The 24,137-nt window shown below is 44.5% G+C and overlaps 1 protein-coding gene across 1 annotated transcript in view; it reads left to right on the top strand.

The window, feature by feature from the left end:
* The window catches only part of LOC102908301 (SET-binding protein), a 351,782-nt gene that overhangs the window by 10,377 nt on the left and 317,268 nt on the right, over positions 1-24,137 (top strand). The window contains exon 2 of the mRNA XM_015992691.3: positions 9,603-10,233. Within this exon, the coding sequence (XP_015848177.1) occupies positions 9,769-10,233 (465 nt within the window). The 5' untranslated portion in view covers positions 9,603-9,768. The remainder of the gene's footprint in view (positions 1-9,602; positions 10,234-24,137) is intronic.

The following is a 24,137-nucleotide window of genomic DNA, read 5'->3' as shown; positions in this document are numbered from 1 at the left end:
TATGTAATATACATGATTTTGTATGTTGTCCTATTGTGTGACTGACATTGGAGTAGGTTTGTTCACACTTGGTCATACTAAAAGTATGAGTAATATTCTGTACTATAGTATTACAATGATGGCAATATTGCTAGGTGATGGATGTTCAGATCTATTATAATTTTATGGGACCACCACCACACATGCATTCCATTGTTGACCCACATCTTGTTCTTCAGTGCACTAGAATGTATCTGAACTCAACTGTGGATCTGACATCGGAAATGTGTGCCCTTGATCAAATTACTAACCTTTCCGGGACCTTGTTTTCCTGTTTATACATTAAGAACAGGATCATGTCATCACATGCCTATATATGGATTACATTGAAAATCACTGTAAGGCAGTGGTTCTCAACCTTCCTAATGCCGTGACTCTTTAATACAGTTCCTCATGTTGTGGTGACCCAATCATAACATGATTTTTTTGTGGCTACTTCATAACTGTAATTTTGCTCCTGTTATGTATTGTGATGTGTCTGTATTGTAATGTCTATGTGTCAGTCTAACACCAAAGGGGTCATGACCCACAGGTTGAAAACTTCTCCTGTAAGCGTTCATCACAAGCCACCCCCTCTCCCTCTTATTTTGACAGTGTTCTTTCCATAACCCCATGGAAGAATAGTGACAGCAAGTTGGATGCTATCGCTGAAACTGAGCGTGCAAACAGCTTATGCTGTTGTGCCCCTGTGAGCAGGCAGCTGGAATCAGAGTTGTGAGTTAATAGTGTGCCCAGTCTCAAGCCTTAGAAGCTTGATTCAGATTCTTCCCCTGCTATTGAGATCCTAAGCACCAGAACTGATGTTCTATGCTTCCGTGTGAATTCATCTCATCCCACTTAACCAGAGCTGGAGAACCAACCGGAGCTGATAAAGCAATGGGAGAAACCAGTCCCGCCTTTTAAGAGCTTCTAAGTACTAAGACAAGGCTTAGTACCTAGGAAGGCCAGGCTAGAAGAGGACATGGGGCTCACCTCATGGCTTTCCCTTGTTCATTAAAAAGACGTGGTGGTGGTGGTGGTGGGGATTTCCGACCGAACATGGTGAAATTGTCTCATATTTCCTCTATGAGACAAGCCATCAATAAAGAACAGCAGAATGCCCAACTTAGCAGGTTTAAACTCAGCTATCTGTATGCTTTCCATTGTGCAAGAGTGTGGAGAAGGCTTGATTCCGGCCCCTGGGCCATAGGGTTTTCCTTGGGACCTGAGAAGAGAAGGCAACACTAGCCGATGTGTAACTTGGCTGACACATTCCAGGGGACCAGTCAAGTTTAACAAAAAGTGTGAGCATTTACTAAGGTGATCCCAGGTAATTATGATCTCATTTAATATTTAATCTTCAATTACTTCTCCTAGGAGCCCCTGAGGTAGGATTATTACCCACTTTCCAAACGAGACTTGAATGGCTTAAAAAATGCCTTGCTGAATACAGTTACTAATGGGCAAGAGACTAAGCGATCTAATCCTATGACCTCCAGTCTGGCTTTCCCGCTTTTCTCTGCAAGGAGAAGCGTCGTCTTTGAACACCTCCTCTTGGACAATTTCTCCTTGTGTCCACGGAGTTCTGAAATGTGTAGAGACCTGTTTGTTCAAAACACTGCCCTTGCATTATAAAGATCCCGATCATGTGGACAAGATAGACAACCTAAAAATACTGAAGCACACAGCTTGTCAAGTGCTTTGATGGCAAATGCCCAAGGAATCGAGATCAAGACCCCCTTCTATCTTTCTGTCTCTGTCTCTCTCTTCCTCTGTGTGTGTGTGTGTGGGGGGGGGTGTAGGCACGTGCGTGCGTGCATGCATGCATGCATGCATGAGTGTGGGTGTTTACATGCGCAAGTGTGTTCAATGAGTTTGTTAAAAATGAATTCAGCTAGTGTTCTGGATGGAAGGGAAACTTGACCGATTCTTGAGCTAACTTAAACCTTGTAGAAATGAGAAAAGTCACCAAACCAACAGAACTAGGGATCTTATATAGAGTAATGCACATCAAGAGAGCTTAGGAGATGTTGTTGGAAGACGTATTGGGTGAAAAACTTAAACAATGTTTCTTGGAGGAAGTAAAATGTGGCCTGGAATGTACCTCACAGGTGTGTAGAGCACAAAAAAGGCTGCTGGGTAAAAGCTTTGTCCTTTGTTGTAGACCACAGACATATATGCAGTGTCAGCCAACTGTGGTGTGGGGCTATCTTCACTCTTGCTGATTGAGAGCCAGGTATGTGTTGGGTCACTTGACCCATTTACCAGTGTTTATGGATCATTTATTCCAGGAATTTTGGCAGCGGGAAGGGTTTCAAGAAACATCACTCAGAGTTATAGGCACTCCAAGTCAAATGGTGACTGACTGGCTGGACTTTGACACAACCCTCCTTTTGACATTCACTGAAGAAAGATTTCAGGACCTCTCTCCATGTATCAGGGACTGGGGCAGGCCCTGGAGACAGCCTGGTACCGAAAGAGGCAACACTGTTACCCTCAGAGTCCTTAGTGTCTAGTAGGGAAGATGAGGTGGTGTAGGAAGTGCCGGAAAGGGCATGTTGTGTGTCACAGAAGCAGAGAAACAGAGTCCCGACTTGAACAAATCAGAGAAGAGAAATTTGTTCTCATTTTTGTCTTTAACTCAGGAAGGCTGGAGGAGGGTTCCAGGTGTGTGCAAAGTTGCATGTGAATCCACTGTGACTTTCCCCCAGTGCCCTTAGCAGACATGAAGAAGGGTGAACAGCAGCCACCCTCCTGCCAAAGTCCTTAGAATCTCACAAGAGAGTTTTCCCAAACGGTAGTAGGTCAGTGAGTGTAGGAGAAAAATCGAATGCAAAGGAAAGAATGTGATGAGGGGTGAAATAAGAGGGATGGGGGATGGAGGGCAGAATCCTAAACTAAATGTCATAAGAACCTGGAGACCAGGATCATTAAATGGAAAGAAATAACTAAAAGAATAATTGAAAAAAAATTCATGAGCTAGAGATGATCTACATGGCTCTTGAAAAGCCAGGGGAGACAGACAGAGCCACACTACATTAAACAAAACCAAACACCCAAGCAAGCAAACTATAAAACCTGCCGTCTACACAGATAAGAGGCAGTACCTAGCCAACTTCAATTTTCTATTGGACGTTCTGAAGAGTTCTGAGGAAAGAGTTCCGACCTGAGAATTATCCAGTCAAGCTAGGGCTTTTACCTGCCAACCCGGAAGGAGTCCCTGGCCTGGTGGCAATGTACACAGAAGCCCAGGAGGAGATGACAGTGGGAGGTGACAGGAATGAGCAGTGAGGACCTGCCTGCATCCCCGACGGTTTGCCTTTAAGAGCCCAAGAGGTGTGTGCTTTTAAAAAGTTTATTTTAAACTAAGAAACACAGAGTTTAACTATCAATAAATCCATGTAACTATGCCCCAGTGGGGGAGATAAGAAAGATAGCACTTTTCCATATTGTTGCTGAGACACTGAGGTTGACAGGGGTCTCACAAGGGTTCCAAAGAGGCAGAAGGAAGCCCATGAATCATATCTTTTGACTCCATTTGAGTATGCCAAGGGCTTTGTCTGTTTCTGCCATGTTGCAGACTTGGGAAACAGTTATCAGAATGGCAGTGGGCAGTCTGTGGCTAGTGATCTGGGAGCCAAGCAAGCAGAGGAGGTGGATGAAACTGGGATGGCAAGCTCAGTTTTTCATCTATTTGGTCAATAAAGTTCTTCAATGTCTCTTTTGTGCTAGATACTATGCTGAGCATTGGGATGGTAAATGGCTCAAATGCAATGGATGCCTGCTATTAGGAGACTAAGGAGCTGTGTAAGGAGAAGCTACCTCCAAATATAGATTAAGAAGCACCCTGTGGTCAAGGCACTGCCTAGGGGACATATATATATATATATATATATATATATATATATATATATATATATATATATATATATATGGAACAGAAAGTCTGAGGCACTGGTTTTCAGACCCCAGCCCATCCTGTACCTGGAAGCTGGGGAACACCAAAGTGCCTGTTCTTCCACCCGGACCCTGGTTCAGTATGTGTAGCTTGAGAATCGACATTATTCCCACCAGGCTTAGAATAAGTAAGAGTTTCCCAGGAAGCAGGAAGCAGGAAGCATTTTTTTCAGACAGATTTGGAAGGGAGGGAGGAGGGACTGTTTAGGACTCCCCTGAGTATAAGCAACATCTAGCCATGTGGATTTTCCCTGGGCACTAGAGATATACTGCTGTGGGTTCAAACTGTTCAATTTGAAGTGTCCCCATAGGCCTTTGGCTGCGCAAAACGAGGCTGCGTAAGAGTGCATGTTCCATCCTTGTTGAGCGAAGTGTGGGATCAGGAACTCAGAGTGGCTTGTCTAGCTAGCGTTTCACTGACTTTGAATGTCAGAGCAGGAGTAGAGATCCCATTGCCACACTCTGGTCTCATTGTGCATGCTAACTGTTCCTTCCAGGCTCTACGGCTTTGTAGGACCTGCTGAAGACTTATTTCCTAAGCAGTCCTGGTTGTCTCAGTCCCTGTGTGACAACCCTGCAGGCAACCACAGGAGGCAGTGACCCAGGCACAGAGTACTGGTTCATTGTGTACTGCTCTCTCCGAGCCAGTTGCCAACTGCAGGAATGTGAACAGGTTAAAATGCTTTCACCTTGTCTGGGCTCCCCCAACTCTGAGGGTGTGACTGTGCTCACACACGTGTATTGCCAGGGGCTTACCACAAGAGGACTGTCAGTTGTCTCCCAGACCCACCATAGAACTCAAAGAGTGTGTAGGCTGGCAGGTATGTGCTGGGGTGAATGATGAACAGCATCTTTGTGGGCTGGTGAGGCCAACAGAGAGCTTAGGTTTCTTTGCTCTATGCTTTTGAAAGCTTTTTTTTATATGATTTTTAAGGTGATGGGGTTCATGTGGACACAGGATCTGGATCTTTATCCCCAGGATAGGCATAAAATTTGACCAGGGCTTCCTGGGTGGGTGGGGCTAATTTTGGAGAAGGACTTTGAATAGCTGTCAGGTGTGAATATATTTTCATTCAGAAAGAACTTCTAGAAATCTTCTAAGAGCACCATCCCAGGATGGAAAGGAAGTGAATGTGAACACTATTCAGTGGCTGTTGGCCTCAGCCTGAGACTCAATTGCTGTTGAATTAGGAAAATAAGATGCATATGCTCAAAACAACTAGAAGGCAATGCATTTAGAGGTAATCTATACAGCCGGGTGGAATGTGAGTCAGACCAGGGAGTTAGTTCTGTTCCCTAGAGTTTGTAAAATTGTTACTATGGAGATGCAAATACTGGGCACTAACCTGGAATTATGGGAAGGCTTGGGGTCTGTTTTGCTTGTTAATTTCTCATTCATTTCTTCATGGCATATACTTTTAGAGAGGACCAGTCATATGTTTAGTGATTGCATGGATCAATGACAGCAATTGCAAGGACTGATTCTATGAACATGCCAGTGCAGAGAACACTGTGGAGACAGGTTTGAACTGAGTAGTCAGTTCAACTTAGTAACTAAGATGGGCTGAGACTATTTTAATGTGAGAGACCTGAATGGTGGGTCTGGAATAGATGGGACTCTTTGAAATGGCCTTATTATTTTATCTATAGTACATGTTAGGAGGAACCCCAGCTGTCCCACAAACTCCAGCTGGTTTAGGTCCTCAAGAAAGCACAGTCAGATTTCAGCAGGGGGTTCAACTATCTGTTTAGTATTAGGTTTCCTAGTTTTGCATTGGTATGAGGTGTGCACTGCCCTGAAACAAGCTTTGATAGAGTTCTTTCCCCTGCTGACTTCAGTACCTGGAAGACCAAATTCAAGCTCACCAGTGTGTCTGTCCCTCAAGAAGTTCATGATCCAGCTGCAACCTTTTATTAGCTGTATTTCTCACCAGTCCGACTTGTTGCCATGCCACTTAGAAGCATATTCGTTTGCTCTGTCCTTAGCACAGTTCTACATGTTCCTGGCTCACATTTTGCCCTGTGCTATACTGTCTGTTTTCTGCTATTGTCTCTTTTCTTTCCCTCTTTTTTTAATTCTTTTCATGGTGTAGCTAAGTGTGGTATGTGCATATATTTGCATGAGGGCAAGCGTGTGTGTGTGTGTGTGTGTGTGTGTGTGTGTGTGTGTATGCGCATGTGTGTGCTTGTGCGCACACCTGTGCATGCATGCATGTATGCCTGCCTTCATGCAATGGTGTGTACCTGTGTGTGGAATGAGATTGCTATCATTGGTCTCCATAGCCAGTTCACTCCTGGGAACCTCGTCTCCACCTCCCGAGGCTGGAATTACAAGCAAGCCACATTGCACTTGAGTTGATTCTGGAAATCTTAATTCAGATCCTCTTGTATACGGGGCAGACATGTTAATCATCACCCTAGTGATGTTAACCGTCACCCAGGTGCTCCGTCTCTATAGGGTCTTCCTTCTTTCTTAATAGTTGCCCCAAATCCCAGCAAGAGCCTATGCTCGGTAGCTCTCCTGCACTGGTGCATTAGCTCTCCTGCACTGGTGCTGTAGCTCTCCTGCAGTGGTGCTGTATCTCTCCTGCACACTGGTGCATTAGGTCTCCTGCACTGGTGCTGTATCTCTCCTGCACACTGGTGCTGCAGCTCTCTTGCACTCTGGTGCTGCCGCTCTCCTGCAGTGGTGCTGCAGCTCTCCTGCACTATTGGTGCTGCAGCTCTCCTGCACTCTTGGTGCTGCCGCTCTCCTGCACTGGTGCATTAGCTGTTCTGTACTCTGGTGCTGCCGCTCTCCTGCACTGGTGCTGCAGCTCTCCTGCACTGGTGCTGCAGCTCTCCTGCACTGGTGCTGTAGATTTCTTTAGAGTTACTTTTCAGATCTCTGATCAAGAGTATGATCTTCAGGGAATGGATAGTTTCGTTGTATCTTAGGATCTTTAGAGGAATTGAGAAACACTTTGTTGAATTGGATTTTCATTTTTATGAATCTCTTACTACTGCCTCTAAATAATTATTGACTCATACAGTTAAGTATACGAAAATCTGAAGACAATCATTTTTAAATGGGAGGCACTTTCTTCATAATAATTTTCTCCCTATGTCACACCCTATCCATTCACCTGTAGTTTGTGTTTCATCTCCTCACAACGCCTGCCTGCTCCAGCTGAAGGTCCAGGTGAATTGCTGAGAGCCATCAGAGGAAGTCTTTGCCTTATCTTACATCCAGTATGGGCACGTTTGCCCGAGGGTGATAGTTCCTGGGGGAATTAAAGCATCGTATTGGTGATTCCTGCCTAAGGGAGGAAGCCTTGGGCATCGCTGTCCTTAGGGGGTGGGAAATGACTTCCAAGGTGTTTGGAGCTGGAGTGTAGACTGAGAGAAGCCTACTGGACTCTCCCTGCCCTAAGCAGGGCCATGTCCTAAGGCATCTTGGCGCCTTAGGGTTCTACGCTGCGATCTGCCGCTGATGAGAGAGGAATCTGTGGATGGCAGTTACTTGAGAAAACTTCTGCCTCTTTGTTTTGAAATAGGGTTTTTCTATATACTCTGGCTGTCCTAGAACTCACTACATAGGAAAGCTAGCTTTGAAATGGTGATCTTCCTGCCTTAGTTTCCCAAATGTTGGGATCACTAGCCTATACCACCACAGTTGGCTTAAACATGACATTTTATAAAATAAAAGGTTTCAGGCATAAAGTCATATTAGTATACTGGAGACAAAGACTTTAGTAAGAAAAAAAAAAGGAAAGAAAAGAAGAGAAAAGAAAGGCAAGCGTCATGTGTTCCAACCATATTCTCCATTCTCCAGCCAAGGAAGGTACTCAGTCTTATTGGCAGCCTGAGTGGCGGCTGTTTAGGGTTTTCTTGGGAGCCTCAGCAAAGGTACACCTGATTTTACTGTAGCGGTCTTAACCCTTTCAGAAGAACACTGTACTAATACTTTTTTCTGAGAGGGAAACTTCTTATAAATGTGGCTGTCTGCAGGACTGAGCCCTTTCCAGGCTCTGAGTATGTTTCTGGGCTTCTCTGCGAACTTCCATGACCTGCCTGGAGGTTTCTTATCTAAGCTACTTTCTCATCTGGCTTTCTGGCTGGGTACTGGCTGAGAACATGATGGTTCCAGAGCCAGAAGCCACATACTCAGCTGTCAGGTTCCAGTTCTTGGCTGTTCTCAGTGTGTCCTTACAAGCCTCACTGGGCACACATGGTAGGCACATTTGAGGACCAGTTCTTTAAACCGATGGGCACAGAGGTGGGAACAGAAACTCTGTAGAAATGTTTCCTGCTGGCGACAGGGAGAGTGCTCGCTCAGTGGTGTAAGATGAAAGGCTTGGAAATAATGAGACTCCCGCTAGAAGATATGGCAGTTTGTAGAGCTCTGAGACGTTAGGTTTTCTCTTACAGATGGACGGCTGCTCTTGCCTTTGGCTTTTGCAGTTACGAGTCTGAACTAGGGAATAAATAAACTAGGCATGGAGGAGAGTTAGAGGGAAGGATAGTTGGCTCATCCTGGGAGTATCTGGAGAAAGTCTGATTTTTCTCTTCTCATCTTGGAGGGGAGAGGGCAGAGACGATGCTGGAAGGATTCCTGACACTTTCGATGACTTGTGAAATGCTGCTTCTCTCTCTTTTGCTGTTCTGTTATGTGGACAAAATGGGCCTTCATCTAAGGAACAAGAAAGGAAGTTAAAACTTGTATAAATAGCTATTTTCTATAAGTAACAGAAATGATTAGCTACCTAATGTTTCTGTAGATACAAACATTTAAAAGTCTGTTTTGCATTAATCCCAGTGTTATTAGTGATTTCCTATTGAAATCTTTTGGTTTTATTATCAGCTCTTATTTCACCTAAGTTTAAGAGATAGATTGCCAGGTGTTGTAGCCCACATGGAAAATGCCGGCATTCGGTAGGCTGAGTCAAGAATATAGCCACCAATTGGATTTTGGCCTGAGTGACACAGTGAATTCTAGCCCAGCCTGTACTACAGAATGAGACCCCATCTCACAGAATGAAAGACAAAACCCCAAAGCAAATGAAAGGAACAAGTAGAAACAAAACCCAGAAATCTTTACTTAATGGAGATTATGTGTGATTTGAGTATTGACAAGTGACAAGGAAGAGCCAGGCAGGTAGACTAAAGGATGCCCTTCCTCTAGAAAGGGCTTGGGGGAGGCTCTCAGGAGCAGCTGAGTGTGCTGTTCATTTTGCAAACCGTTCCTCAGATGGACAAGGGAAGTGACAGCAGAAGCCACCTGGATACGTTCCCACAGACCTGTGTTAGCCCTCTGAGTCTCCTCTCATTGTGGTTGGTTTTACTGGTGACAGAGTCCATTGTGGCTTCAGTGTGAGAAACCTCCAGTTGTTACTAGCTGGGGACTCACCTCTCTTATCTTTATTATTGGGCCTGCAGCCATAAAAATTAATAATAACCCATCATGACGGCATGTGTGATATGCTTCCCCTGTGCTCTAGAATTATTCTGTGTGGGTATGTGAACTTTTGGACTGATTTTCTGATACTGTGGGCTTGTGGGAAGGATTTTAGAAACTGAGATTGGATCTTTTGGGGGTCCAGTTCTTTTCTACCATAGCCACTTATTTCTCTGCTTCTCAATTGCAGATCTGATCTCGTCTGAGCATCTCACCACATCTCCATTCTTGGGACGTTGAATCCAGCAGTTGGACTGCTTCGTTCTTGGAATTTTGGGTGTCTTCTCTTTCGACTTTTTCCCACTTCCCTTCATCCCTTCCCCGTCCCAAGAACTCCTGAAGACTGCGGGATTACCATGGAGTCCAGGGAAATTTTAAGCAGCTCCAGGCAAAGAGGGAGCGAGTCAGAATTCCTTCCGGGCTCCTCATCCAAGTCCCCAGCTGCCCCAGGCTGTGCAGGAGAGCCCTTGAAAGGCATCTCCGTGGGTGGAGAACGCATGGAAGCGGAAGAGGAGGATGAGTTGGGCTCGGGACGAGATGTGGACTGCAACTCTAACGCCGACAGTGAGAAATGGGTGGCTGGAGATGGCTTGGAGGAGCAGGAGTTCTCCATCAAAGAGGCCAACTTCACTGAGGGGAGTTTGAAGCTAAAGATTCAGACCACAAAGCGAGCTAAGAAACCCCCCAAAAACCTGGAGAACTATATATGTCCCCCTGAGATCAAGATCACCATAAAGCAGTCTGGGGACCAGAAGGTGTCCCGTGCTGGGAAAAATAGCAAAGCTACAAAAGAAGAAGAAAGAAACCACTCCAAAAAGAAGGTAGGAAACTGTGCCTTGCAGGTTTGGTTTTGTTTCTGTTTCTGCTGTTCTCTCACCAACTTTTAAAGGTCAATTGACTTTTGAACCACCAGCCTCTTTGATGGACTATTTAGGGCCTGTGCGGCCAAGTCTCTGGTATAGTATGTATAATGCTGAGTTGGTCGTTTTATATTTTATACTCACCTAGGAAACAAGCTACTGGGGATCCTGCTTCTTGGGCGATAGCCTACAGGCCAGGTCAGCCAAGGCCTTCTTCAAAAGTTGGAGATGTGTTTTCTGGTTTGTTTTCATCTTGACGTTTGTGTTTGTTCCCTCACCTGGTCACTCAGGGCAGTCAGGGGAGTCACAACCAACTCTTGGTTTCATTTGTTAGTGTTTTAGATCTTCCTGAGGTGAATGCTCTGAGGAAGCCCTGTGTTCATCGTAGGCTTCTGTAGGACCCACAGTTAGTCATCCTGAAAGCAAGTCATCAGAGAGCAATATTAGAGGGGGAAACTACAGAAGGTGAAGGTCTGGGGTACAACTGACTGAACCACAGCCTGAGACATGGTCATTCATGGTGGTGCATTAAGGCTGTGTGGGAAGTGAATCTGGCCCACTGGCCTGCTAAATGTCACACACAGGCATGCAGATAAAGGTGCTTGGTAGTATCAGTTCGTTGGGAATGAATGGGTCCCTATGTTTTATTGAACTAGTGTGTGTGTGTGTGTGTGTGTGTGTGTGTGTGTGTGTGTGTGTGTGTGTATGTGTGTAATTATAGTGACCTCCCTTCTGGGGATGGGTATGGTACTCAGCCTGTGATAGCAGAAGATTGACCCAGTTCAGAAAGCTTTGGCCTTCAGGAATCCTCATGGCTCTGAAAGGGACTTTTATTGACAAAATTTTGGGCTTCAGGTGATAGCTACTAATCCGGTTCTGTCTGCCATTCACTCATGTGCAGTAATTTATGTGTGCTAGTTGTGGTGTAACAACTCAAAGTGGTCTAACCGAGCCCCGGAATGTTCCTGTCACCAGTGGTCTTCTGAGCTTTGTGTTCATTCAAATGAAATGAGCAGAAACCATGGTCCTTCCTCAGAGCAGAGCTGTGTCTGTCCTCATGGAGAGTGTTTACAATGATCGTTTGCATTGAAAACCAGAGCTATGAGCCTGCAGAAGCCTTGTTCAAGTGTGACAGCTCCTCAGAGTTGGCTCAACAAGCTTGTCCTGTGTTTAAAACTGAAGCTTCTTCATCCAGGAGCTGCCGGGATTCCAGGAAACCAGGGCAGTTGGCTCACTGCTGTGCTAGTATTTGGGGACAGAGAGGAGTGATGTTGGCTTCAGTCGCCAGAGCATGTGGGTCACACACTCCCCTCCTCCCATTACAACTTTGCAGTGGTTAATGAGTTCTCTGTTTTGAAAACAAAGGTTATCTTCATACCTGACAGGAACTTTTGAGTCACTTATAAAGTGACATTGTTGCTTTCGAGTTGGGTGTCTTCAGCTTTGAAAATGAGTACTGTTCTCTCTGACCGCTGAGGTGGCCCAGTTCTTTGTGTGCTCTTGATGCCTGTGTGGGGTTGGGGTGGGGTGGGGTGGGGTTGGGGAATGGGGTATCCTGGATGGTGATTATTTTCTCTCTGTTCCCTCCATACCGGGATTTGAGTAGCAGCTCACAGTTTGGGTGTTCAACCCCAAATTTAGTTCAAACTAGAGTGTGAATGAGGTCAGCCATTCTCATCCAGGAAGAGAGGTGTTTTTGTTAGAAAGAAAGATGAAATCCCTTATTTGAACATGTGGTTTGCCTCATGTGGTAAGCCTTTTTATGCCCTACAGTTGGAAGGAGTGGAAAAGAAGGGGGGCAGATTCCAATGCACAGTCGTGTTTTATGATGTCACCGTGGTGGAATAGCTTATAAAATGTTTTAGCTCTTAGAAGCTGGTTTAATACTGTATATCTGCATCTTTTCTACATTTACTCACACTGAAAGTTGTTACTTTCCAGGAATGAACGAATAAAGTTATTAGCGTGGGGCTGTAATTCCTTGCCGGATGACAAGAACATTCTCTTATCTCTATTGGATTAGAATACTAACTTTATTACCCTTCAAATTCCTGTCATTTTGCAGAGATGGAGCAAAAGCTGAAGTTGAGGCTGTGTGTGTGTGTGTGGAAATCCTGCTTGTTGTTTGTATGGAAAAGTTCAGTAATGTGACCTTGCAGAATTTACCTTAAATAAATCAGAACGATGTGATAAGTGACAGGGACCGAGAAAGGACAGAAATAATGGCTTCTGAGTCACAGATTGGTACCGCTTTCTGAGATCTAGTCTTGACTGCCTTAGTGAAGTGAGCCCTCTTTTGAAGATGTGTGCATAGAGCGGCCACTAGCAACCAAGTACTACTCTAGAAATTGCCAAAGGCTGCGTGGACCCGGTCCTTGAGTGGGTGGAGCCTTCTTCTTGGGGGCATTTGGATGGATGTTCTGACATTGAGCAAGGGTTGGCAACCACAGCCAATGGGCCAAATCCAGCCTCCTTCCTGTTTTTCTACAGCCCATGCACAAAAATTGGTTTTTACATTTCTAAAAAGATTTTTTAAAAATCAAAGAAATGGAAATATTTTGAAGTATGTTAAGCTTCTTTGAAATTCAAATTTCAGGGTCCATAAATAAAGTTCTAATGGAGTGAGGCCAAGTCCACTTGATTACATTTTGTCTGTGACTGCTTTAATATTGCAATGGCTAAGTCGGGCAGCTGTCACCTTGACACTGTGGCCCGTAGAGCTTAAACTGTTTACTAACTGGGTCTTATACAAAATGTTTCAGGCCCAGGAGAAAGCCCAGTCAGTAAAGAGCTTGTCATGCATGCATAACAATCTGCCTTTGGATTCTGGAATCCACATTACAATAAATAAATAAATAAATAAATAAATAAATAAATAAATAAATAAATAAATAAATAAATAAGACAGTGTGTCTGGTATATCAGCAGTCTTGCCACCAAGGAGGTGGAGACAGGAAGGGGCCTGGGGCTTCCTGGACAGCTAGTCTTGCTAAACTCCAGGTCTAGAGAAAGACCCTGTCTTTCAAAACTAAAAGCAACTGGGGAAAGCATTTGATGTCAGCCTCTGACTTCCTGTACCTGCACACAATTACCCCTCCTCTGAAATGTTTATGAAGTTGACTTAGGAGAAGACCAGTTTCAGTCTATCACGGGTACTGCTTCATTTTGGTTGTTTTGAGTGACTCAGGATTTAAGATTGGAGGGTGGCAGCTTGATTGTTACAGTATGTTCCTTTATTTCTAAGCAAAGGGATTAATAGTTTGTTCAGGTGATTGGTGACAGCCTTAGGCAAAGAGACCTTAGATTGGGTTCCACTTGATTTTCTGGGTTTGAAAAGGAAAGGACCTGGGCAAATTATTATGTGACTTGCCCATCACAAACACGTTCTTCACTGTGTTTATAGTAGTTACACATGGTCTTCAGCTTTAGGATGATGAGATGGATGGCCAATGTTCTGTAGCGCTTTCATTCAATTTCCAATGTAAGAACTAACTCTCCAAACTAGAGAGCATTTGTCAGGGGACAGAGTCACTTTGATGGAAGAACTCAAGGAAAGAGCATCCCACAGTCTCCAGGCTGATGGACTTTCCTGACAAGTGTAGGGAATTCGAATGAGGTGGATGGCCTTCCTGAGAGGGCTGGTGACAGTCGGTTCATGCAAAGTGTGAAGGCAGTGTTTTGTGGGTGTAGAGCCTCAGAACATGCTTCCAGGGCTTTGCAGAGAGATGGCAGACACGTGCCTTGTTTTCCTGCCAGAGCACCAACACTGTTGAGTCTTAAAGTTACTTGGGTCAGTAACATAACAACTTGTGCTTGGTCTGGCTTCCTTGCAGGTCAGTCAATAAAAACAGCAGAGAACAGGAAGACGAATCTCTAGAGACAAGTTCAAGTTCAAAACACATATAAAGCTAGAAGCTTTGACGGGGACAGATCTGAGGACACTCTCAGCTCAGCACTTAGAGGCTATGAGTGAAGACAGGGGATGAGAGACACTGGTCTAAATTCAACCACAAGAAAAGGGGTGGGGCATCCCAGACACAAGTACTCCACTGCCAAGTGGATCTGTTTATTTGGATGCGTATTGTATACTTTGCTGAAGCCCAGTTTCCTCATCTGGCAAATCTAGATGAAAATTTCTACATGATGTAACTTGAAAGACTAGGGGGAATGGCTAATTTATTTCAGCTCATGTCATTTAAGAGTTCCGGTACTGAGTTGCATCACCTGCTAGTCCTCTATTGGCTGATTGGCTTGGAGTCACCTTTTTTGCCAGCCCCTATGACAGATCTTGCCTGTAAAAATTCATTGAAAGAGGGAGATATCATGGTTTGGATTGCTTTGAAGGAGCAGGAGCTAGAATGGGTAAGCTGCCTTTGAAGCTGGTTCTGTCATGCTCTAAAGCTGATGTATTGCAGTCCCTGGACAGCCAGGACTATAGGGTCATTCCTCTCATGGTAGCTAGAATGGCAAGATCACATTTGGATGCATTTTCTTTATTTCCAAATATGGAAAAGTGTATAAGGTAGCTTTCCCATGAATTTATGTGTTATTTTCCCATATGGTTGTTATTACATTTATTTGTCTTTGATGAAAATATAACTTCCATTTCATGTCTTTTGACATAATTTAATTTTCCCCCCTTGCTGGTTAAATCAAGAGAAATCATTTCCTCTGGTGACAAGGACACGCACTTCTTATTATCAGGTGTTCCCTGTGATGAAGTCTATGCTCAGGACTCAGCCTGGGCCCCCTCACCTTGTCCACCATCATGTGTCTGGGCAGATTTTGTGTTGTATTTTAAGTGCAAAGCTCTCCTGGGAAGCTTTTGCTTCCTCATCCTCACATAGTGCCTCCTTTGTGTCAAACATGTAAAGTACGGGCAGAAAAGAGGATGTTTGGTGCTCTGGACGGAAAGCAAGGGCCACATCAACTTGAGAGGAATGAATGGGTTTCCTTTGACTCTGTAAATAACAGCAGGCAGTGGGATTTGGATGGAAGAAAGGGGATGTGGTCCAGAGAGGGAGAAGGCACTGTTAGGTGAGGTGAATATAAGCAAAGAGGATCTTCTCTAGTGTTATATCCCTTTTCTGGAGCAATGTGGAGCAGCACATTTCTTTCTTGGCTCTCTGTGGTAGTGGGTGTTCTGACTAGGTGAGGAATGGGTGCCTGAGGGGCTGCTGGGCAGGAGCTAGTAGGCAGGGCTTGCCTGAGATTAACCTCAGTTGAATCTTCTAAGAGCTGAGGTTGTCTGCCCATTATTCCTCCTCCCATTCCGGTCACTGCAAGCATCAATCTGAGTCCTTCTTCCTCTGTGACTCAGTGACTCAGGTGCCTCTCTGTTGCTTTTATTCTTAACAGTGTCTGCTCTTGTCTCTTCCATGTGTTAAGCATGGGAATGTGGTGTTCCCAACTCCTGGGTTTCTCTGATTCTTCTGTCCTGACAGCTGTACCTGGCCAGCAGCAGGGCAGGTCTTGCCAGCGTTCCTTTGTAAAAGGCCAAATTTATCTTCTTGATTAATTATTTCTGCCCGGACTTGTTTATTTGACCTTGTAAAGTAACACATTCTCATTTATTCATCACTCTGGAAATGTTTACCGAGGGAAGATCGTTTGGTTATTTCATAACTAAAATAGCACCTGTGGGGTGGATGACCCTCCTCCAGAAGCATTGTTTCCCTGGGCGACAGAGATCATCTCATTGGTAAGGGAAAGAAATAAGGGGAGCACATTGCAGGTGGAGCTGGGACCCCAGCACTAGCTCTGCTGCCATAAGTAAAACCCCAGGCACAAGGTTTTTGCCTCCCTCAGTCTCCATGTCTGAATTCTCACTGAAAGCATTCAGAGCTATTCTGCTCATCAGGCCAGGCATCCTCTTTAAGAACGCCAGTTATCATACACGTGGATGTTGGACGTTAATCTAGGCAACTGGTTTTATCATCAGGTTGTTTTCTCCATCCCGGATGCCCCCTGTCCCCGCCCCCAGTAGAGTAAGTAAAATCCCTAAAGTCATGGAGCGCATGCCAGAGCTGAGCTTTGAAAGTGATGAGATTTACCCATCCTGTGCTCAAAGAGGACATTCTACTCTTCTAGTTCCCACCATGACCCTGGTTCCTTTTTTGGCGATTGTTGTTTTGTTTTGTTTTCTGGGTTTGAGACTCTCTAAGGGTTTAAATCATCAGCTGGCCTGCTTCCTCTTGGGTTTAATACTATCTTGGTAGTTAATTTCTCATCTTCTTCTTTCTGCTCCTCCTCCTCCTCCTCCTCAGACTTCCCCAAGGACTTTTTTATATTTACTCATTTATTTGGTGATCTCTGGGTCACTCAGGGTCAATGTGCCACAAGGACCAGAAAGAAACCTGAGTGCTGTTCAGAGGACATACTATTCCTAGGTGTGAGCCCCTTTCCCCCAGTGACCAGATGCATGCTCCAGGTGAGGATCCCACAGTGAAGGAGCCTGTGATAGGTCTTGTTAGCTTAGCCCTTCCCGACAACTGCATGGAGGTCAGGGACCACACCAGACTTCCTTGTTATTGTGAGGAGGGGGGCTGGTTCTTTGGCCAGCCTTCCTTGCTTAGATTGCTGTCGTTCATTTTTCTCTGAGGATGCATCACAAGTCTCTCCCTGTGGCACAGGTACAGTGACCTGCGTGGTACTGGACTCTAGGGGGCTTGTACTGTGCTGTATATGTTAGCTGGAGGGGCCCGGGTGTCCTCAGCTGATGTCTGCGTCAACCGCTGCTGATGCAGAGCAGTGAGGTTTGGGTGGTGGCGGTGGGGTAGTGGGAAGATGGCTCTGGGATCTGTTTAGAGATGTGTTAAAGGTCTTCTATCTCTGTGTTCATTGAGGTCACAAACCAAGATGACGGCTGTGTGAATGAAATTTCTGAAGTGTCAAAGGGACCATGACCACATGCAGTTCAGCTGGCAGCAGGCAGACTACCATGCTTTGCAAAGTGGGCCCCTTCTGCATCACTGCAGTTCACACCCACAAAAGGCCCTGCTGTCCCTGCTGTCCCCCAACACCTTGAACTTCATTTCCTAGTTCTTCTTTTGTTTTACTGAAACAAAGTCTTGCTATGCAGTCCAGGCCTTAAATCATCCTCTTCCTGTCTCAGTCCTCCTGTGCTGGGATTATAGGCATGCCCCTCAAGGACTGGCTTGCATTTCTTTTAAAAAAATGTTTTTTTCCAATGAAAGGCATTAGGAACAATTGTTTTTTTGTCTTCCTATCCAAGATTTAAATCTTAGCCTTCCTGCCACTTGAATGAAAAAAACAACCTATTTTCAAAAGTGCTACATGCAGAACATCCCAGGACATGCCCAGCAACCTTGTTTGTTCACAGGCAGGTTATTTGGTCAGGGGGTGAATGGGTACTGCTGGAGGCAGCAGTGGCCACATCACAGGGATGTGCCAGGGGCATTCTCACAGGCAGGGCCTGAGACCCAGCTGCCAGCTTCTGGCAGCGTTAAGTACAGACAGGCACTCACCATGAAGCATCAAGCCATGTTCTCCTGGGGGTTTGTTATCCACAATAAACTGTAAACTCATCATATGTGCAGTACCATCTGTGTGGGGGATGGGCTTCACTTTGACCCTCAGAGTGACTTATTTTGGAGAGTGACAATGAACCCGTGGGGACTCATCACAGAGAGGAAGATCAGTGGCCAGAGGGACAGAAGAGAAGACCCAGTTAACAGTTAACACCCAAGGTGATGAGTGTAGACACACACAGTCAGAGCCTCAACATACAGACACCCACCTGGACTCTCAGTCATATAACATTATAACAAGTCTACTGAAGTATTGGGAAGAGGAGCAGCAAGTCCTCAGTGCCAAAAGTGTGCAAGCTGAGACTCGGTCCCATGGAAGTGGGTCAGAATGCGGTCTGCCAGGGACACACACATTGCAGGAAGCCTGTCTATTGGGTATTTTTCCAGCTCCCATAGTATTCCAGCAGATCCCATAAGGTTAAGGGCCCCTGAACATTTCTCTCTGAAGTTGCAGACTGTTGTTGTATCCTAACACACCCTCACCCCACCTCCTGCTGACAAACCCTAGCTGTGCCTCCCTGCCCAGAGTCAACTTCCCTCACCTCCCCATTGGCCTGTGACCTCACCAGGGAAACAATGGAGGCCATTCTTCCCTCTGAAAAGTCCAAGCAGTTCCTACCTTGCAAGGCCATTTGATAACCATCATTAGTATCGTTTTCAGATTGCTTCACTGTGTTTTTTAGACCTTGTTTATTAGGTATTTTTCCCAGATGGTCTTTGCCTCCTATACAGGCTAATATCACAGTGAGGGATAGGAGGTGTGGCCTCTGACCCTTATGATGGGCCCTTGTACCTTGACAATAAAAATATTCACTTATGAAGAGAAATGTGCATAGGATTGCAAGCAGCCTTTCATGCCAGGCCAGTCGGTCCACCTGTTGAGTGTGGTGAATGAGAAGCCAGATCTGAAATTACAGGCTGTTCACCATATCCTGGACCCCTGGGGGGTCGGACTTAGAGCAGGTATTTTCCTAGTGGGTCAGAGTGTACCTAACGTGATCTATCAGAGTGAACAATGGAACTCTTCATGGCTTCTCCACCTCTGCCCTTGGGGAGAAGGGGAGGTGGAAAGCAATTTATTTGGGTGTTTGACTCTTCCTTCCACCTTCTCTGAGATGTTCCAGTGGTAGGCTAATGTCACACTGAGCTTCGGATGTCACTTGTTTATACATATGTATATATAAAGTCAAGGCTCAGAGTCCCATCAAGGATCTGAGAACAGGCAACCAAACCCACTGAAGAAGCAGGCTAGAATCTATACTTGGTCAGTAGGCAGAGGGTAGACAAAAGAAGCTTTCAGTCAGAGGACAGGATAGGCCCACAATCTTGTCACATATCAGAACAGTGGGTGCCACCAAAAGTGTGGAGACTCTGAGCTTTTCTTCTGAAGCATCTTTGAGAGGAACAACCCCCCCCCCCCCCATCTAAAGGATAATGCGTTGTTCAGCTGCTGCTCTGGGGCCCTAAGGCACTTCCAGGCAACTTTTGTTTTAGAAGGCTCTTTCGTGCTTTGCACTAACCTTATCTTCTGTAAAGCCTAACCGTTCCCACTTCCTCAAAGTGTTCTTCAGGTCTCTCATGCCAAATTACCCTGATTCCTGTGCTAGAAACACAAGTGTGTCACTGCCCTTAAAACAGCTAAGTGTGGAGAACTTGAGGAGACTGCTGCACCGAGGGGTTGTTTGCCCTGCAGAGCTCCAGTGGTTTGCAACCTTGACTGCCATAAGACTCAGTGCCTCAAAGATGCGACCCTGGACCATGCCAGCATCTTGGCTGCTTTAATGTTGCTGGTGACCACTGAAATCAAGGAACCTTACCGAAGCAATACTGCCTCGTGTTCCTTCTGATGACCATAGCCATCATACTCTTTTTTTTTTTTTCCCCGTGGATTCCATGGGCCACATTTCAGGTTTTTTTTTTTTTTTTTTACTATCATGTTTTTCTGTACAGTTGATGGCAGAGGTGCAAATCAAGTTAGTGGAACTGTTTGGGACATAGTAGGAGGTGTGGCCTTCTGGGGCAGGTGTGGCCTTGTTGGAGGAGGTGTGTCACTAGGAGTGGCCTTTGAGGTTCCCAAAGCCCAAGCTAGGCACAAATCTTTCTCTCCTGGCTGACTTCTGACCAGAATGCAAGTTCTCTGCTACTGCTCCCAGCGCCAGCCTGCCTGCTTCCTGCCGTGATGACCATGGACTCATCCTCTAAAACTGTAAGGAGACCCCTAATTGAATGCTTTCTTTTGTAAGAGCTGCTTTGGTCATGGTGTCTCTTTATAGCAATAGAACAGTTACTAAGACAGAAGGTAGGTCTAAAGATTAATGTAATCACTATTAAGATAGTAATAGACATAGTAATAGACATATGGTCATTTTGACCATAAAAACCCTGAGATCTGTCCCCAAAGCTGCTTACTGTTGGGATGGTACTATTTGGCATAGTTGCAGTCTGATATTGTAGATCTTGTAAATCAAAGGAGACATTAGCAGAATTATCAGGAATGTACAAACAGTATTTTGTTTGCAGGTAGGAAGGGTATGAGAGTCCTTTAATTTGATTACAGTTGGGGAGGCTGTGAGAACTCTACCTGGCATGTCACTAGGTCATTCTGAGGCTTTAATGGAGGCCTTTAAAACCTGAATGTTTGTCTTTAAAAGCATAGCTTACAAAATTATTATTATTATGAATTATTTTAATCTTTAGTTATATTTTTCCGTAATGTGTTTAAGACCATGTAGGTGGCCAAAAGCTAACCTTTTTCTCTCTCTAGTAAATTTAGTTGAGTGTATAGTCTTCCTATATTCTTTTTACTCTTTTTATGTATGTACATTGTCTAATTTCTGGGTCTCCATGTCCTCCCTAATTAGGAGGATGTGGCCACTCATAGCTGCAGGACTTTTTGGGCGATGCCTCAAAGTCCCCTGATCTAATTGCCTTTGAGAGGCAAAAGCCAAAATATTGAGTGTATTTTTGATGTCTGTTCTGGGGGGAGGGGCAGTGTAGGCAGAGTTTTTCTGTCCCTACTGCCTGCTCCCAAATAATCTGCACTGAGATTTAATATTACTTACAGATGTTTGGCCAATAGCTCAGGCTTGTTACTAGCTAACTCTTACATTTAAACTAACTCATATTTCTTATCTGTGCTTTGCCATGTGGCTTGGTACCTTTTCTCAGTATGGAATGCCCATCTTGCTCTATCTGCATTTGCTGGTGACTCACCTGACTCCAGCTTTCTTCATCCCAGCATCCTCATTTTGATTGTCCTGCCTAACTTTATCCTGCCTTACTATAGGTCAATCAGCTTCTTTATTAACCAATGAGAGTAATACATACTCACAGTGTATGGAAGGATTATTCCACAGCAGGGGAAAGGGTGTCCTTTATATATAGTAAGCTTACCTAGATTTTTAATGTTGCTGTTTGTTGGTATTTTACCTCCTGTAATCCCCACCTTGAAAAGGAAATTTAACAGAGATATTTGACAAACATATCTCTCATTTTATATGTAACACAATCTTAGTAAAATCTTATATTTAATAATTGCATATGAATGCTAGTCTTAAAAAATAGATTCATAGCAATTGGCTCTAGAAGGATTGACAATGTATATCACCCAGATGCATCTCAACCAACTCAAAACATTTTATTTTTTTTTATTTTTTTAGCCATTTATTACACACATGAGATAAAATAGTTTTTGAAAATCTGTTTTAGAAAAAAGTCATTATCTCTGTATCCAATATTAAATTTTATAACCTAATGAAACTTTATCTTAGGATCCTCAGTGAATGTTGCTTTATATAAACAAGTATCATTTTAAGGTTTTTATGAAGCATTTAACACACCCACGCATATATCTTTGTAAGCTTTAAGAAGATTACCTTGGTTTACAAGTATGTACTTACAAGGCCTTTTAAATACTTGCATTCATGCATAAGCACACACACGTTTTAAAGTTATATCAAGCAATAAACAAATTAAAGTAAAAATAGCTTTCGAAACATAAAACATGAATGAAAAATCTAAGCAGTCGCAGGTTTTGCTACACAGTTATTTTGGGGAAGTTTGGGGACAAAATAAATTTTGTTTCACGTTGCCACAAAATGACTTAGACACAAATACACAGGACACAGTTATGTCAGTAAGGGACAAATTTCCAACTCTAGCCTTGCAGGGAACAAGGTCAGCTCTTGGGGGATCCACCTCTGCAGTTTGATTGTCTGCCTTCTTGTGTCTTAATTACCTTTAATCCTTTAAGGTGGTCTTGTCCTGGGGAGCGTTCCTCAGGTCTTGTTAACATTGAGAAGGAAGTGTTCCTCTATAGCTAAGTCTGTGGAGTCTGAGGTCCTGTATTATTGAAAGTTCTTGGGCTGGTTATTTGGGTTAGTTAGTTCCAGGCAGTGGGTCAGTAAGTTACTTGGGAAGTAAAGGGGAAAAACAGAGCCATAGGCCTGACACGAGGAAAAAAATGTTAGCCATTTGTGAAGGTAACAGGAAGCAAGGGTCTCTTGCATAGTGGAGACAGAGAGTAGGGGTTTTGGAAGTGTACAAGAAAAAAATCAATTTAGGAGACACGTTTAGATGTGCTAGTGGGTGCTAGTTGCCCAGTGATGTATTGGTGGTCACTGGAGATGGTTTCCCGCCACTTTTTTTCCATTGCTGAATGCCTCTGATGAAAAAGGAACATGGCCCCTGTGGTAGTGTTATAGACTTTGAAGCAAATAGATAACACAAACCATTACACCTCATATGCCTTGGTTTTCTCCCTTCGTTTTCTTTGTACAACATCCAGTTCTGGTAGAGCAACATCAAGGCCTCGACATAAAGCTTTGAAGCCCATTTCCCTTGGTTCCTACAAAACAGGACCACATGTAGGATGGTATTGGAGTTTAAGATTTTAATCTTCTGGCCCACCTTTCCTTCAGCCAGCTTGTATTGAGACAAGAGAGTGCTACAGTAAAATATTGGCCTGCTTCCTTAGGTTCACAGGCTAGGACTTATTCTACCTCTGAAGAATACAGTGTGTGTGTGTGTGTGTGTGTGTGTGTGTGTGTGTGTGTGTGTGTGTGTGTGTGTGTATGTGAGTGTATGTGTGTGTGTAAAGAGGGACGTCTAAGCAAATGGAAGACAAATTTCCCGTGATGATCCATCCCAAGGAGAGAGAAGTCATAGAACCTCTGGAGTGGAAAAGGGAATCCCTTTTGCATACCTAAGGCCCTCAAAGTGAGCAGGCTCTTTGAGCGCCCTCCTTCCCCTCTTCAGATTCGATTTCTAAGTGTCCTTGACGGTGGCCCTGAGCATTGTCACGAAAGAATTAAAAGCACTGGTTTGTACTCCAACGCTCTTGGGCTTACTCCCCCCTCAGCTGGGGTTGAACAGCAGCCTCACATTGCCTCTCTCTTCAGGGATTACATCCTGTCATACTGGGTGCCAGCCCCTGCTAGTAGTGTCTCTCTCCTCTGTCTCAGTGGAATGCGGTCTCCATCACGAGAAGCTACAAAGATAAACAGCTGCATAAGAAGAGAAGCAAAACCAAACAGAACCAAATGCTGCCCGTTTCGCATAAGAGATGATTGCTTGATTGAATGGCTTTGGCCCCTTTGTTTTAAAATTGCTGTTCAGGGAAAAAGTGCAAGTGGGTGGAATCACCCCCACCCCATGATTTAATTCTCAAGGGAACATCTTAATGCCTGGGGAACTCCACAGTCTTTATACCCTTGGAGACAGGAGTGTCTAAAGCAAATCAATAAGGAAGAGTTGAGAACGGGTATGAAGAGGTAGGAAAGGAAGTGGGTGGACCACAGTGGTGGAAAATGTGGAGATGGGTCCATCTTTGGAAGGTGTAGGGATTCCATTTTTTTCCCTATCACATCTGCAAGGCTCATCAATAGGAATCTAGAGCATCAGGACTCCCAAGTTGCCTGGGAATCAGTGGTAACATCCTCCCATACTCTTCAATTCCAGAGTTACTTTGGTTGGGAAGAACTAGACTTCAAAAAATTATGAAGAATTGGGGTAGCGTGCTTTCCCCACAGTTCTAGAGTTCTCTTAGTCAGCAAAGGCTAATCTCTCTGACCAGTGAGAATCAGGACTCCCAAGTTGCCTTGATCAAGCCAGGTCAAGCTTACTCCCCAACCCCCATAGAAAAGGCAGGAGTATCTCTCTCAGATAGGACGCTCGTTTCTTTCCTGAAGCGATTGGGAGGAAACCCAAAAAGAAAGAGCCACCTGTTCTAGCACAGTATGTTGAAGGTACAACGGAAACTCTCCCTGCCTTCAGAACCTAGTTGGTACATAAGTAAAACATGTTAAAATTAGAAGG

Source organism: Peromyscus maniculatus, chromosome 19 (genome assembly GCF_049852395.1).
Source record: "Peromyscus maniculatus bairdii isolate BWxNUB_F1_BW_parent chromosome 19, HU_Pman_BW_mat_3.1, whole genome shotgun sequence".
Classification (NCBI taxonomy): Eukaryota; Metazoa; Chordata; class Mammalia; order Rodentia; family Cricetidae; genus Peromyscus; species Peromyscus maniculatus.
The sequence above is the reverse complement of the archived record's forward strand: the minus strand, read 5'-3'. Positions and strand labels throughout refer to the sequence as shown.